Source organism: Bombus pascuorum, chromosome 14, assembly GCF_905332965.1.
Source record: "Bombus pascuorum chromosome 14, iyBomPasc1.1, whole genome shotgun sequence".
NCBI lineage: Eukaryota > Metazoa > Arthropoda > Insecta > Hymenoptera > Apidae > Bombus > Bombus pascuorum.
Genome location: NC_083501.1, coordinates 9,926,374 through 9,939,422, shown reverse-complemented (window position 1 = coordinate 9,939,422; position 13,049 = coordinate 9,926,374). Strand labels below are relative to the sequence as shown.

At 39.4% G+C, this 13,049-nt stretch overlaps 3 protein-coding genes across 7 annotated transcripts in view; 2 read left to right on the top strand and 1 right to left on the bottom strand.

Moving 5' to 3' along the window:
* LOC132913961 (gamma-aminobutyric acid type B receptor subunit 2) overlaps positions 1–13,049 on the top strand; it is a 124,911-nt gene that overhangs the window by 24,933 nt on the left and 86,929 nt on the right. The window lies entirely within an intron of this gene.
* On the top strand, positions 642–7,059 carry LOC132913972 (rh5-interacting protein-like). 3 transcript variants are annotated; one of them, XM_060972683.1, is made up of 8 exons: positions 642–1,010; positions 4,082–4,210; positions 4,892–5,032; positions 5,556–5,684; positions 5,782–6,042; positions 6,109–6,204; positions 6,286–6,357; positions 6,453–7,059. In XM_060972683.1, exons 1-8 carry the CDS (start codon positions 890–892, stop codon positions 6,536–6,538), a joined length of 1,035 nt encoding a protein of 344 aa, XP_060828666.1. In that variant the 5' UTR covers positions 642–889; the 3' UTR covers positions 6,539–7,059. The 3 variants fall into 3 exon arrangements, with proteins under 3 accessions (XP_060828666.1, XP_060828667.1, XP_060828665.1); XM_060972684.1 differs by having other exon boundaries at positions 655–1,010; positions 4,879–5,032; XM_060972682.1 differs by lacking the exon at positions 642–1,010 and adding an exon at positions 1,371–3,852.
* LOC132913965 (glucose dehydrogenase [FAD, quinone]-like) lies at positions 6,717–10,985 on the bottom strand. Of its 3 annotated transcripts, none has more exons than XM_060972660.1 (6): positions 10,870–10,985; positions 9,892–10,787; positions 8,644–8,999; positions 8,160–8,540; positions 7,699–8,072; positions 6,717–7,464 (listed from the first exon to the last, which is right to left on the bottom strand). In XM_060972660.1, the coding sequence occupies exons 2-6, from the start codon at positions 10,467–10,469 to the stop codon at positions 7,090–7,092; spliced, it is 2,064 nt and encodes a 687-aa protein (XP_060828643.1). In that variant the 5' UTR covers positions 10,470–10,787; positions 10,870–10,985; the 3' UTR covers positions 6,717–7,089. The 3 variants fall into 3 exon arrangements, with proteins under 3 accessions (XP_060828643.1, XP_060828645.1, XP_060828646.1); XM_060972662.1 differs by having other exon boundaries at positions 9,892–10,771; XM_060972663.1 differs by having other exon boundaries at positions 8,166–8,540; positions 9,892–10,985.

Sequence of the window (13,049 nt, the reverse complement as noted above, 5' to 3'; positions counted from 1 at the left end):
CAGTATTCATAGATTTATAAGCGATTAATTAAGCTCTTAATTTTATCTAAATTAGAATGAATGAACGTTTTAAGAACTCCTTATGAGTTTTTCCAAAAGTGGTTCCTCCTTTTTAGTCTCAATCTTTTAGCTATTTTAGTTTTTCTAAGGAAACAACACATCATACATCCAAGTGAATATATGTTAGTAGGCGTCGATAAGTTTCCCACTAATTTCATATCTGTCGTTTTCGATATCGTTATACTCAGAATAAGATATTATTATTTTTCTCGAGTTATTATACTACCCTTTTTAATATATATACATCTATAAAGAATTGACTCTTTTATCTTGTATCTTTTATTTGTATCTTTCATTACATCATCTCAATAACATCCACATCCCGATAACCTTCGCAATGAAGAATTGTGTATTCTCAAGTTAGTACACCTTCTTGGTGTCCTAATTACTATTATAAATACGAATTTCGACATTTCGCTTATCTAATATATTCCCAAAGATAACGGCGGTTGAATCGCGCCATCGTTCGTATCAACTTCGTATTTGAAATATCGATGACGATCACGTGGATCGGCGTTTTCATTACTCACCTATTGATCATAAAATTTCTGATGACACGCGCTTGATGTAACACATCGTGCTGCGATTTCAATGGCGATGCACGATTAAGCAGATTCCTTTTCGTTCGTTGCATTTACCACAAACTTATCAGCGCGCATAGATTAGATAAAGCCATTCGGAATTTAAGAGCGATCTTTGTTAGACTGGGAGAAAGAACGATATCGGGAGAATCGTCTTTGCGAGCTTCGTGACTGCAGATTGGAAACGAACGAAAAGAAAAGGAAGAGGAACGTGCGAAAAAGCGGCGAGCTCGTGCTGAACGAGGAAGATGGCGGGCTTGGTAAATCGTCTCACAATGGGAGGTCTTGCGCTGTCGATCGGCCTCTGTTTCGTCGTACTGAGTGCAGTCGTCGCCGCGCACGGACAGCATGAACATCTACTCCTTAGACGTGAGTGTGCTTCGTTACATCGTTCAAAGTCGTGATACGTATTCTTTAAATTCTATTATTCTATGCGTAAAATATGTGACCGATTCGCGTTTTCGACACGTGTTAATTTCTACGCTGTTCCCGAGAATCTCAAATTTTCCATAAAAATTTCATATACCGCGCATGGCAATTTGAAGAGGAACTTTTAACTTGAATTTGAATTTAAATATGAGCTTGAATTTGAATCCGAGTTAAATTTGTAAGTGACGGTTCGCATACAAAGTATCAAAAAAAATAAAAAATAAAAAAGAGTGCGATACTGTTTATCTACCCCATTAACGCGTACGTTTCATACCGAAGCAGAAGGAACATTTGAAATATTGTATGCCGATTTATGTCATTACGGTTTTCAGCTATAATTCGATTCTACGTATCTCGAATTTTAATCGAATTAAATTGGCGTCGATGAGTTCTTTAAAGCGCGCTGTATCGCAGCTAATAAACTCGTCGAATGTAACGAAAGCCGAAAGAAAAATCCGCTAGTGTACGGTCTCGACGAGGTTTCTTTAGCGATAAGATCTCGAGATCTTGGGACGAGTGAATTTATAAGGAAAGTCTCGCGTGGTTTCGTTCCTTCATGACCGAGTGATCCTTTCTTCGGTTTCGTGGGGAAACACGAAGAGGCCGGATCTACGCTGCTGGTTCTCACAGTTAGGCGAATGTCGGCTTGGAACCGCACATAATTAAAGAACAAGGGAGGTCGTTCCCTCTTGTCGTCTGACATTTCGGTATAACGCACTGTTCTCTGAGTTGGACTGCAGCATACGACTTAAACAAAGCTTGCTATTGCGTGAAACCCTATTATGAAGTCACACGTAATCTGGGAACAATGGCAGTATTTAACCCTCCAAAACGTATGACAAAATCTCAAATCCGTCTCCACGCGATTCTTGGCTATTTCTATTTAAGGATGACTAATGTATCGTGACTGACTTTGCTATATTACGATAGAAATCTCATCTTTTATACCTGCCTATAATATCAATGTTTACGCTCGAATTATTACGCTCTGTGTTATCTTCTGATACAAAGTAATCAAAAGTTATATTTACAACTATTAAATACAGCTACAGTTGTGATACTGACGCACTAGCGATAAAAATAGTACCGAAGAAATCTACTAATGCACATACAAGTTGTGCAATGACTCAATCGTCAGGTTCTGGTAAATCATTACCGTAAGAATCGAATAAAGTTTCTGAGAATCATTGGACGAATGCTACGTGACAACGATGAAAGGAACGAGGCTCGATATACCTAACAGTGGCTTTTGTGTTTAAACGTACGACTATCGTTGTGTAATAGGCCGAAACTATGGAAGCGGAGCACGTTAAACTCGACCATCGATCGGCAACCTTCTAGTCGAAAGCGAATAAAAGACTTCGCGGTACTTATTACGAAATATTCGCCACAGATTAAGCATCGGCAGTTCAAATTATAAAAGAGAATCAACAAAAATTTCTGTTAACAGTTCAACTTTATCGAACTAAAGAGAACGATAGATGTACGATCTTTATAATATTCTTATTTCCGCGCTGTTGTGCAAACATTGTCTAATTAAAGTTAACCGCGATTACATACTTTCGCAGTTGAATCATCGATTTAACGCATACTTATCACTGTTGGTATAGTGCAACCTGTTACGTAGTTACGGCGAAATACCGTATAATGGAGAGAGAGCCTCTCGGATTAGATCGATTGTTCAGCGACCGTGGACGAGTGCACCGATGCGACGCGACGCGCGGTCATCGGCGGCCGAATTGAAAACAAACTTAACGTCTTGTTAACTCGTTTCGATCGATTAATCGAGTTTAAAGTATGATCGATACCAACCGACCGCGTTTAACCCAATTTCACTCGCGATCGGTAAAACGCGCCTCGCTTGCTTCCTGTAACAATGGCAACAAATCGTTTTCGCGAATCAAGTCCATGCCGCGTATCGATTTGCCAACTTAAATTAATCGCTTTTCCGAAACAGTCTAGAGAAGAGGTCATCAAATACCAAACGCGAATCCCTCTAAATTCATATCTGAAAACAGGAACCATAACTGTTGTAACTACAATTTAAAAAAGCTATGGTATAAGAATTTATATCTTAGTTTAAAGGAATTTGGTTACCGTTAATCATCATGGAATGAATGTCAACCATCTTCGATTCTTATTAATAGCAATTGGTATCCGGTGTGAATAGTAAAATTGTAAATTGAAATTATCTTCAGTCATGATGGTTACCGGTAACTAAAAAAAGATCGAACAACCCTCGTAAATTAAATTAAACGAAATAACATTTTTGGACGCTGTTCGAAAACTTTGACTTCCCAGAAGATCGCCACGGTCGACAAATACACCGCGAAGAACGATCGTCTTCGATTAGTCGGGGTTTGGCGATAATCACGGTACACGAAACGAGTCGATGAACAAGTGTATACAACTGAAACGATGCCGTCATCGAATTTAACGTGAAGCAATAGAGCGGAGCTTCGCGGCCGAGTTGCGTAACGCGAATACGGTGAGAACGCACACAGAAGACCGCGAAGAGACGAGCGTAGCGGGCTGGCTAGAACGAGTCCGAGGAAGAAACGGGAGATCCTTCGCGGGATCATCGGGAATGACGATCATTCGATCTGGGCTGATGAAACGACGCCGAGAGGAAGACGTTCCAACGGTGGTACGAGAATGACACCGATCAGGACGGTGGTCGGGATCTCGAGGCTCCTCGTCCTCGTGCCTGTCACCGTCTGTGCAACCATTTCTTACGTCAACCAACAAATGCCGCGATGCAGCGACCGAACACCACCTCCCCGTATGTATATGCGATCCTAGTTCCTTTGCGCTCGACCCCTGACCCTTATTTTATCAGAAATTCGAACAATCCTTACGAACAGCTAGAAAATTGGCCCGTGTAAGCTGAATGAGATGTATGAAACGAAAGTGCATTGTACGCGACAAATATGAATGTGAAAATGTTGAAGATTAGAAATTAAATTTGGTTGTTTGAAGGAGGACGTATAACGCTCATATGAATTTTTCAGAGACGTTGGCAAAGTGTCGATACGACGAAGACTGTATGAAGAATGCTTATTGTTGGAACCAGGAAGCCTGTCTGTGTAAAGATGGTTTTATCGTATTCAGAAATCGCACGCATCTGGAATGTCTCAAAGGTACACTTTTCAAGTATTTCTCATTACGTTATAATAAAACATATTTTACTAAATCCTAAAAGTGGACGTATTCAAATTACATATGAAAAAGGAAATTCTCCATATTAAAGCGATGTATAGAACGATTTATAAAAACGTAAAAATATTTGTTAGAAAACAGTAATAACAATGTCAATAACGTTAGTTGTATTACATAATTAAAATTTATTGCGCGCTTTCACTTTCATTATGTAACTTCACACGTGTTACTCCATGTCCTTGAAATTTTTTAATCAATTTCTTAATCATCGATCAAATCGGATAAAAATAACCTCGATAAATGTCCGCGTCAATTTCAGCTAATCGAATCGATCATAAATAGTTAAATATCTTCTTTGGAACGAACAACAGGAACCAATTGACCTGGATAAAAATACTGATTAATCATCGTCCTCGTCGCTAAGTCGGAATCGGTGTCGCCGACCCCGGAAAACGTGATTCCACGGACATCTTTCTTCGTTCGTATTCTAAGCCGTCCCGTTCTCACGGTCTCATCGTCTTCTAGAGCGTGTCGTTCATCGTGCTCGTCGGTCCGACAAAACTGAGCTATATTTTCCTCGACTTCCCACGCGAAGGCTAGCTTCTAACGAAATCACGGAATCCATCAACGTCGAAATTGATTCGAGGAGAATTTGTTCACAGTGGCGAATGCTATCGGGGACCCCTGTGAAGAGGACATTCAATGTCAGGTGACCTTCGCCCCTTACTCGGAGTGCCGACAAAAGATCTGCCAGTGCTCCGACGGTTCTCACTATGTGGAAGGAAGGTGTTACGAGTCTGTAGGTGAGTGTACTCCACTTCCTGCGAAACGCTTCAGTTTCCTCTATCATTATCCATAAGCAGGTGTTATAATTATTTTTCACCTTCGCACGCTCGATTTGAACGTTAATTAAAATATTTCTGCGACGTAATTTATACTGGCTACAAAATATATCGACGTATGCCACTGTTTTTCAATGAAGCGTCTTTTTTTCATCGGGCCTTACATTTCGTTTTCGTAGTATCAGCTTTTTGATCAATTGTACGAAAGCACTACTAAATCATACGAATCAAATTACTGTTTTGTATTATCAAATTACTGTTATATCAAATTATTATTACCAAATTAAGTTTGTGGACATAATTTCCTTCTTCTCTTTTGTTGTCTCGGAAGAAAAACGCCGGTTATATCCACTTTGTTCATCGGACTGTTAAAGATTCCCTCAATACCAGCGATATCTCTCCTCCTTATAAAAATGCTTTAATGTCTTTGAAAACATTCCAAGCTGTGGTATAGAAATGCTGATCGACACCGATTCTTGTTCAGGACTAGGACTTCCTTGTCAATCGCACCGGAATTGCTACATCAAAGACAGTTTCTGCGTGACAGGATTCTGTGCGTGTACCTTGAACTATCATGCGAATCCACGCAACGACGTTTGCATTCCAAATATTGGTAAGCGTGCCACTTGTTACGTTGTATGTATGTATTTACGTAATAGTTGTGCTTGAACGGAGAAGAAAATCAAAGTAATCCGTGCGTGGGTTGGCAGAGTTAGGTGGCAAATGCTCCAAAGATTACGATTGCATCGCGGAGAACTCGAGGTGCCTCGACTTCTGTACGTGTAAAGTGGATCATGTGTTATCGAGCGACGGCAAACGGTGTTTGAAAGTTAGCGAATCCATCGGAGAACCGTGTCAAGAGAATTCTCAATGCCAGTTATTTCAGAGGGAGTCCGAGTGCGGACCTAATGGCAGATGCAGGTGTATCGAGTACTTCCATCAACGCGGTTCTATCTGTCTCAAAGATACGTGTGAGTACCGTTAGCATCGCTTCACGGCGAATCAAAACTAATTCGACCGATGAATCGTCATTTTAGTGTTGAATGACAGATGTCAAAGTCATAGAGAGTGTATTACCGAAACGTACAGGGACTCCAACTCCACCGATGTGATGAACGTTGATTGTATAGATGGTATGAATTCATTTTAACGTTCGTCAACGAAGCAAAAGCTCATATGTATACCGTTTCTCAAAGTACCGATCTATTTTCCAGGCTTTTGCAAATGCGCCAAGGATTACATTATGACAGAGGAACTACACGATTGCATCCGATATAGCGACAATGGTAACAGTTCTCTCGTTCTTCATTGCAATTTATGAAACAAAGATTTTCATTTCTCGTTTTGGATCGCATAACAAATGCATTTCATTCGTTTTCAGGCGCTGGAACAATTACAGAGTCCTGGCAACAACTTCCTCTAGTTCTAAATTTTATATTTTTTGCGAGTTTTTCATTGACTTTGTGAATAAGAGCGACACTGTCGCTTATAGCAACGATTGGAAAGATATCATAGTCTTTCGCAGTTTTAATGACGTTATTATTGTACAACTATATTTATTCAAATGTTTTCTTTCATTGTAAATACGTTGCATTTGTGTAGATAGAGATGAACATATCGCTACCAAAGACAAATCCATTTTCTCCAACCGGTTCGTATTTATTTATATCACAGAAGGTTAATCGCTGTTCAACGTGTATTGACTCTCGTCCAGCGGAAGCTATATTATTCTATCGAACGTCGAATATTTTATTTTATGGCGATAAACCATCTATGTGATGACTAAAGTTACTTAAAAAATAAATTCGTTCATATACGTAGTTTGATAGAATAACAATATGTAAATTCTGAATTAAGCCAACCTCGACGTCCTAGGGTTAACACAAACAATCGCGCAAAGATCAGACAGTTGCTTCTGTAGCAGCACTATACTCGAACGAATAGCAACAAAAGTAAATTTATACCAAAATACATGCGTTGATGTACGATCATTTTTTATACCCCACATTTTCCAATATTTAATTAAACGACATTCTGCGTGCGGAATTCGACATTTTCCAGTCTTCTTTTATCATATCCGCAGCCTTTTCAGCGATCATATAAGCAGGCGCATTCGTATGACCTGCTATTATAGTAGGTATCACACTGGCATCCACAATTCTGAGACCATTGATCCCGTGCACTCGTAACCTATGATCCACCACACCCGAGTTCCTCCTTGGGCCCATCTTGCACGTTCCTACGAAATGACCTAGGGTCGTGCTCACGTGCCTCGAGACGCAAGCCCAGTACAGATCAGAACCAAACAAGACGTGTTTGCATCCTGGGAACGCGACTGGTAATAGCGTCGCGTTGAAACGTTTGAAGGCTTCAGTCGATGCAACATTTATAGCCTGAAATAGCAATGAAAAGTTAAGATCCTATTACCATATTAGTAGTGGTAGCGATAGCAGAAAGAGAAGGAAGATGGGAAGAAACAGTAGAAGCAAACGTGACAGAGATGTACAATAAAAATTAATAGCTGTAAGGAAACTCTACGGTGGGTGCGTTGGAAAAGCGGTGATTGTGAAACGCAAGATAAATAGCCGTGGCGATATCAAGATAAACATTACATTGAAAGTAACAACCTTTTTAATGCCTCGAACCATAGTTTTGAGATCATCTTCGTGATCGTAGTAATTTATGTCAAAAATTGGTTGGTCATGTGGATCACACGATTTCAAGGTAACTCTTCCCCTACTTTTTGGCTGTAAGAGTACCGGGACAATGGAGAAGGCGTCAAAACCTTCGTAACCGGAGAACACTTCTTTGTAAAATTCGTCCGTTAAACCGAGAAGTCCCCTGTAACTGCCCGATATATCACCGGTTAGAGCGCTTATACCTAAAACCAGTTCAATGTCGGGAACATCTGTCCCTTTGTTTTCCCGCGAAGTCAAGCGTGGATAATCTTTCAAGTAATCTGAATTTACATTGATGGAAGTTATATTCGGAGGCAAAGAGACTGAAAAACGAAAGTAGCAACTTTAACGTTGTGCGATATCATTTAAATTGTTAATAGCCATTTAACGTACTCGAGGAATTTCTTTACCGTTACCTCTACTGTCGTTGTATCTCTTTGAGCGCGTTTTACTGTGAAAATTGCTAGTATTAACTTGCAACTTCTTGACTAGATTCTTTGTATAATCCTGTTTCGTATCGATAAAGGCGAGACACTCGGCTCCGCCAGGCAACGTCAATGGCCCGGTCCCTTTAACGAAATAGTCAACGGTGTTGGCTAAATTCGAAACTAGCCGAGGTTCGACTATGGTCACGCTCTCGTTTACGAGAAAAGTCAGTGCCGACATGCTGACGTGATCTTGAAGATTATATCCAACCGGTAGATCCTCGATTACCTGGATACCTAAAGACTCGAGATGACTTTTCGGCCCTATTCCCGAGAGCATCAACAACTGTGGCGAGTTCAGGGTACCTAAATAATAAAGGCATGAGTAAGAGACGTTAATGAAGAGTTTTCGCAACAGTTTGGCGACCATAAGGAATATTAAGAAATATTAGCAGCTTTTCCAAGGTACCTGCTGAAAGTATTACTTCCTTCTTGGCAGAGATAAACAGTGCTTTGCCATTCTTAATGAATTCTACACCCACGGCTGTTTTTGTCTTTGGATCGACGATGATCTTCGTTACTTTTGATAATTTGGAAAGATGCAAGTTCTTCCTGAGTCGAATAGGTCTTAAGAACGCTTTGTTAGCACTGACCCTGTGTCCGTTTCGTAGATGAACCTGAACCGTAGAGAAGCCAATAAGGCTGTCGCTGTTGTAATCAATTACATCATATCCTAGTTCTTCGCCAGCTTGGAGAAAACATTCTCTTAGAGGAGAAACGTACGACGGAGACGTCACGTCAAGATATCCTCCGCGGCCATGGTATCTGATGAGAAAACCGTGTCAGAAGAACAGTGTCGTAATCGAATTTAATCGGTAAACGAGGAATTTAATTTAAGTAACATTATCACGCTGTTTCTCAAGTTCTCTTTCTTAAAACGTTTGTTAAGCTAACATTGAACTAGCATATATTTCATAGTCACTTTCTAGTATTGGCGAGTTCATTCGCATGTATCTTCAATTAGTACATTTTACCGTGGATATGTTTATTATTAACACTTAACCGACCGCTAGCGATTCAACAGCATACGCACGTCTGACTGGCATCTCAGATGCAGATTCTCCCTGGCGCCAGCTCTGTTTCGGTTTAGAATCTCCAATACCATTCTTTTCGTTCATCGCGAACTGTAAGTTTTTCAAATTGGAGCTTACAAAGCAGCGCGACTGACGCAACTGAGCAAGGTACTTTAGTACTAAATAACAAATTACTGCTTAAATAATGAGAAAGATTATTGGCGACAAAAAGCCGATTAATAGGCTATCGGTCGGTAAAGTGTTAACTAATATCTTCTCGTTTTGTTCGTAAATTCGACTGTTGCGTTATTAGTACGAAAAGGCAGATGAACGATTTTCAAGACAGTTCGCGAAGACTCTTTTTTATATTTTTCTATTCACAGCGTAGTACGAGAGACTCGAAGTCAAATATAATAAACTATAAAATTTACATTTTAACTCTAATATGTTTTCTGAATCATTTTCAAGCTAATTATATCTTTCTACGATCTGTCAACAAATGTATTTAGCTTAAGCTTCAAGGAAAATGATAAAATTTGCAAGAAATTTGGGGCCAGGGACGTAAGTATTTTCCAAATCGTTCATTATGAATTCTTCGTTCTTTCATTTTATTATACGGTCAAAGAGTAAATTGGATACGGTACCTAATATCTTGATCCAGAAGCTTGCAGTTCTCCGATTTGATAAAATACGGTAGCACATCCTGATAACTCCATCCTGGATTACCTTGTGCAGCCCAAGCGTCATAATCCGCGGGCGATCCTCTCGAATATATCATGAAATTCACCACCGAGCTACCACCAACGGCTCTTCCTCCTGGCAAATTGCAACGACCCTCGTTCATCGATAAACAGTAACCGCCAGACCCATCGGCGTTTCGGGGTCTTGGTTCGCTTTTATGCAATCGAACATAGTCCGTGATGTGCAAAACTGAAGCTAGCAATGGTATATCTGTAACAAAGATCTCATCCTTGCCCTCCTCTAGCAACAGTACATTCCAATTAGAATTTTCTGTCAGACGATTTGTCACTACTGATCCGGCAGAACCAGCTCCAATTACGATGAAATCGTATTCCTTGGACATAGATATTTCATCGGTGACAAAGTCATTGTCCACGGTTGGGATTTCGGTGAAAAATTGGTATACAGTCTCTAGTATGGAAGGAGGAAGAATACATTGCACGAAGGACAGGAACAAAACAGATGTCAACAACCTTAACATCGTTTATCAGGAATTCAGTGGATTCAAGCAATGACGAAACCGATTTCTTTGTGTACCCGGTGCGCGTATGATTGAGAAAATAAAAAATTCGTAGAAATAATCACTTATATCACTTTGACACTTGTCACAGAAAATTTGAAACGCTTGAATTGAAATTTTAATCGAGACTTAAAAACTCGTGTTCTTCTAACGTAAATATAGCTGAATTGTGCGGGAACACCTCGTAGCTTCCCATCATCATCGACTCGCGCGATCTTTGTGCTTCGTTACCTCGAAACGAATTTGCTCGACACGATCGACGTCTGGCACGAGAGACACCTGGAATTCTTGATAGCGTTTGTATAGTCAAGGTATAATGACGCGAGTAAGAGTACGAGATGAATATCAAACGCCCACCTACTGAACGGAAGCTCCTCCAAAGAGATCGATGATCCAAATTAAAGGAACGATTCGTCACGAGAAACGCCGCATCTGTCATCGTTAATTTATTAATAGGCTTGATATTTATAAAGAAACATATTTCATTGGAATATTCAGATTTAGTTTCATAACGAACGTTTCTTTATAGAAATATTAAATACCGTTTGAGAATACAAATTATACGAAGTTGATATCACAAAAAACCATGTAAAAGTAGGACATCTGGAAGATGATGTCAGTCATTCATCGAGTTTTTCCTAAAGTGCATTTATCATATTTGAATGAATCAATCAAGTAAAAACTAAAGACAACTGAAGTAAAAACAATGAAAGATAGCATAAAGATAATTTTGAAGAATAAGGATTATACTAGTCCGCAAGATTTATAATATGTGTACAGGAAATTTTTTCGAAGATGTGCAACATTTGCAATTTAACTTGTAAGAAGAAAGATGGTTTTGCGCAGAATATAATTCTTTCCTTCATTATAAAAGTATTTTCTTTCTTATACTCAAATGTTATTTATACAAATTTTGATATTTGGTTTTAGTTCAGCGCTTACATATGACATTTTATACTGCAAACTTTTAGTTTCTGAATTTGATGACTGTTTTTCATCTCATTTGTAAGTAAGATAAGAAAAGGAATCCGTAGGAGAATAGTTTCTTCATTTTCGAACTATGATATAGTAGAAATCGTTTGATTCGACATTAGTCAATGATGATCGATGTAACCACCGCCGGTCACGTCTATCCTGTTTCTTAATTAATTAATTATTTAATTATAAATCATTGATTTAATTTTAATTCTAATCGCTAATGTCGTAATCTTATTTTGTACTGTATCGATAACGTTGCATGCGATGCGAAAATGATAAGAGAGTCACATCAAATTTATTCTTACGTTTCATTCATATTTTTTAAAATCTATATCAAGTTTGATGATCGAATTAAATATAATTTCTAAACTTACAGCTCCTAAACTTTCCAATATGTACATCTAATATTATAGCGAAAGCGCGTTAAATCTCTAGTAGCTCTACCTAGTGTGTTTAAAAGAAAGTGCAGTTGAATGTATTTTAAAAGCGCGGTAAGAAACGAAAAATTGCGTAGTATTTATATGCGAAGCTAAATATCTACTAACATTACTCTTATACCCAAGAATAAAGTTCCAAATTATTTCAGTGTTTCGTGTTTAATCGGGTGTGCTCACGAATATGGAGTTTTTGCGTGAACTTGCGTATAATTAATGATTTCATTAATAATATGACCATCATAACCTCGTTAGTCAGACACGGACGCTGTTATCACCATCGTGTGTTTGTGTCGGAAGGATACTTCGCGTTAATTTTAAATGCTGAGTATCGACATAAGTAATTTTAAATGCTGAGTATCAATTTAGACGAAATAAAAGAGTATGACGCACGTTTCGTATACAGGCACGTTTCGTATTGTGTTTCGAGCTTCGAGAAATTGGCGAAGAAAATTGGGCCAATGAAGAAGTAAGTAATTTGGTTGTTCGATCGTTAGTTTCGAAGTTTCAAGTTTCGAGGTATGTTGTTCGAATTCGGCTCACCAGACGTTTGGCAATTTTCAAAGTGTTCCAGAAAGCAAAGTCTTTTCCCGAAGGATGACCGAGTCAGCGAAGAAGAATCGGGAGTGAAGTAAAGTGGAAAGCCTTTTAACAGGGAATGCTGGCATGTGGGGTCACAGGGTAGATACGATCGAGCTTCCTTCCAGTGGCTGGCTGGTGGGGTGTTTTTCACGGGGCGTGGAAATAAGGGACGAGAATCGGTTCCTACGGTAGCGATGACTTTGAGACGCCGCAGAACATTTTCGAACTCTCGTTATATACTCTCTATACAACTTGGTTAATCTACTTTAGGTAATCTAGATAATGTAGGTGCTTTAGATAATCAAATTTAATCGCACTTATTACGTTATCATCGAATAACAAAGGTTCGCGAAGGGAAACTAAACTCTGTATATCGTATTAATGAGGCTGGCGGCGATGCGAGGTTAAATACAAGGAAAATTGGCGAGACTCGCGGGTCCTCGTAGGAGCAACTTGCTCGAAAACTTGCGACGGGGAGAATATCGAAGGGCCATCGCTAGTCGGTGGTGGGAGAAGTAGAGCACATCGGCACCAGGGTAAGGGACAG

Excerpts from the sequence above, each read along its gene's own strand:
- LOC132913972 (XM_060972682.1), top strand. The coding sequence starts at position 3,726 with ATGACACCGATCAGGACGGTGGTCGGGATCTCGAGGCTCCTCGTCCTC. Across the intron at positions 3,853-4,081 it reads CGACCGAACACCACCTCCCC|AGACGTTGGCAAAGTGTCGA; the intron begins GTATGTATATGC and ends TGAATTTTTCAG. Across the intron at positions 4,211-4,891 it reads GCATCTGGAATGTCTCAAAG|TGGCGAATGCTATCGGGGAC; the intron begins GTACACTTTTCA and ends ATTTGTTCACAG.
- LOC132913965 (XM_060972660.1), bottom strand. The coding sequence starts at position 10,469 with ATGTTAAGGTTGTTGACATCTGTTTTGTTCCTGTCCTTCGTGCAATGT. Across the intron at positions 9,000-9,891 it reads CTTCTGGATCAAGATATTAG|ATACCATGGCCGCGGAGGAT; the intron begins GTACCGTATCCA and ends TTTTCTCATCAG. Across the intron at positions 8,073-8,159 it reads CAACGACAGTAGAGGTAACG|TCTCTTTGCCTCCGAATATA; the intron begins GTAAAGAAATTC and ends TTCGTTTTTCAG.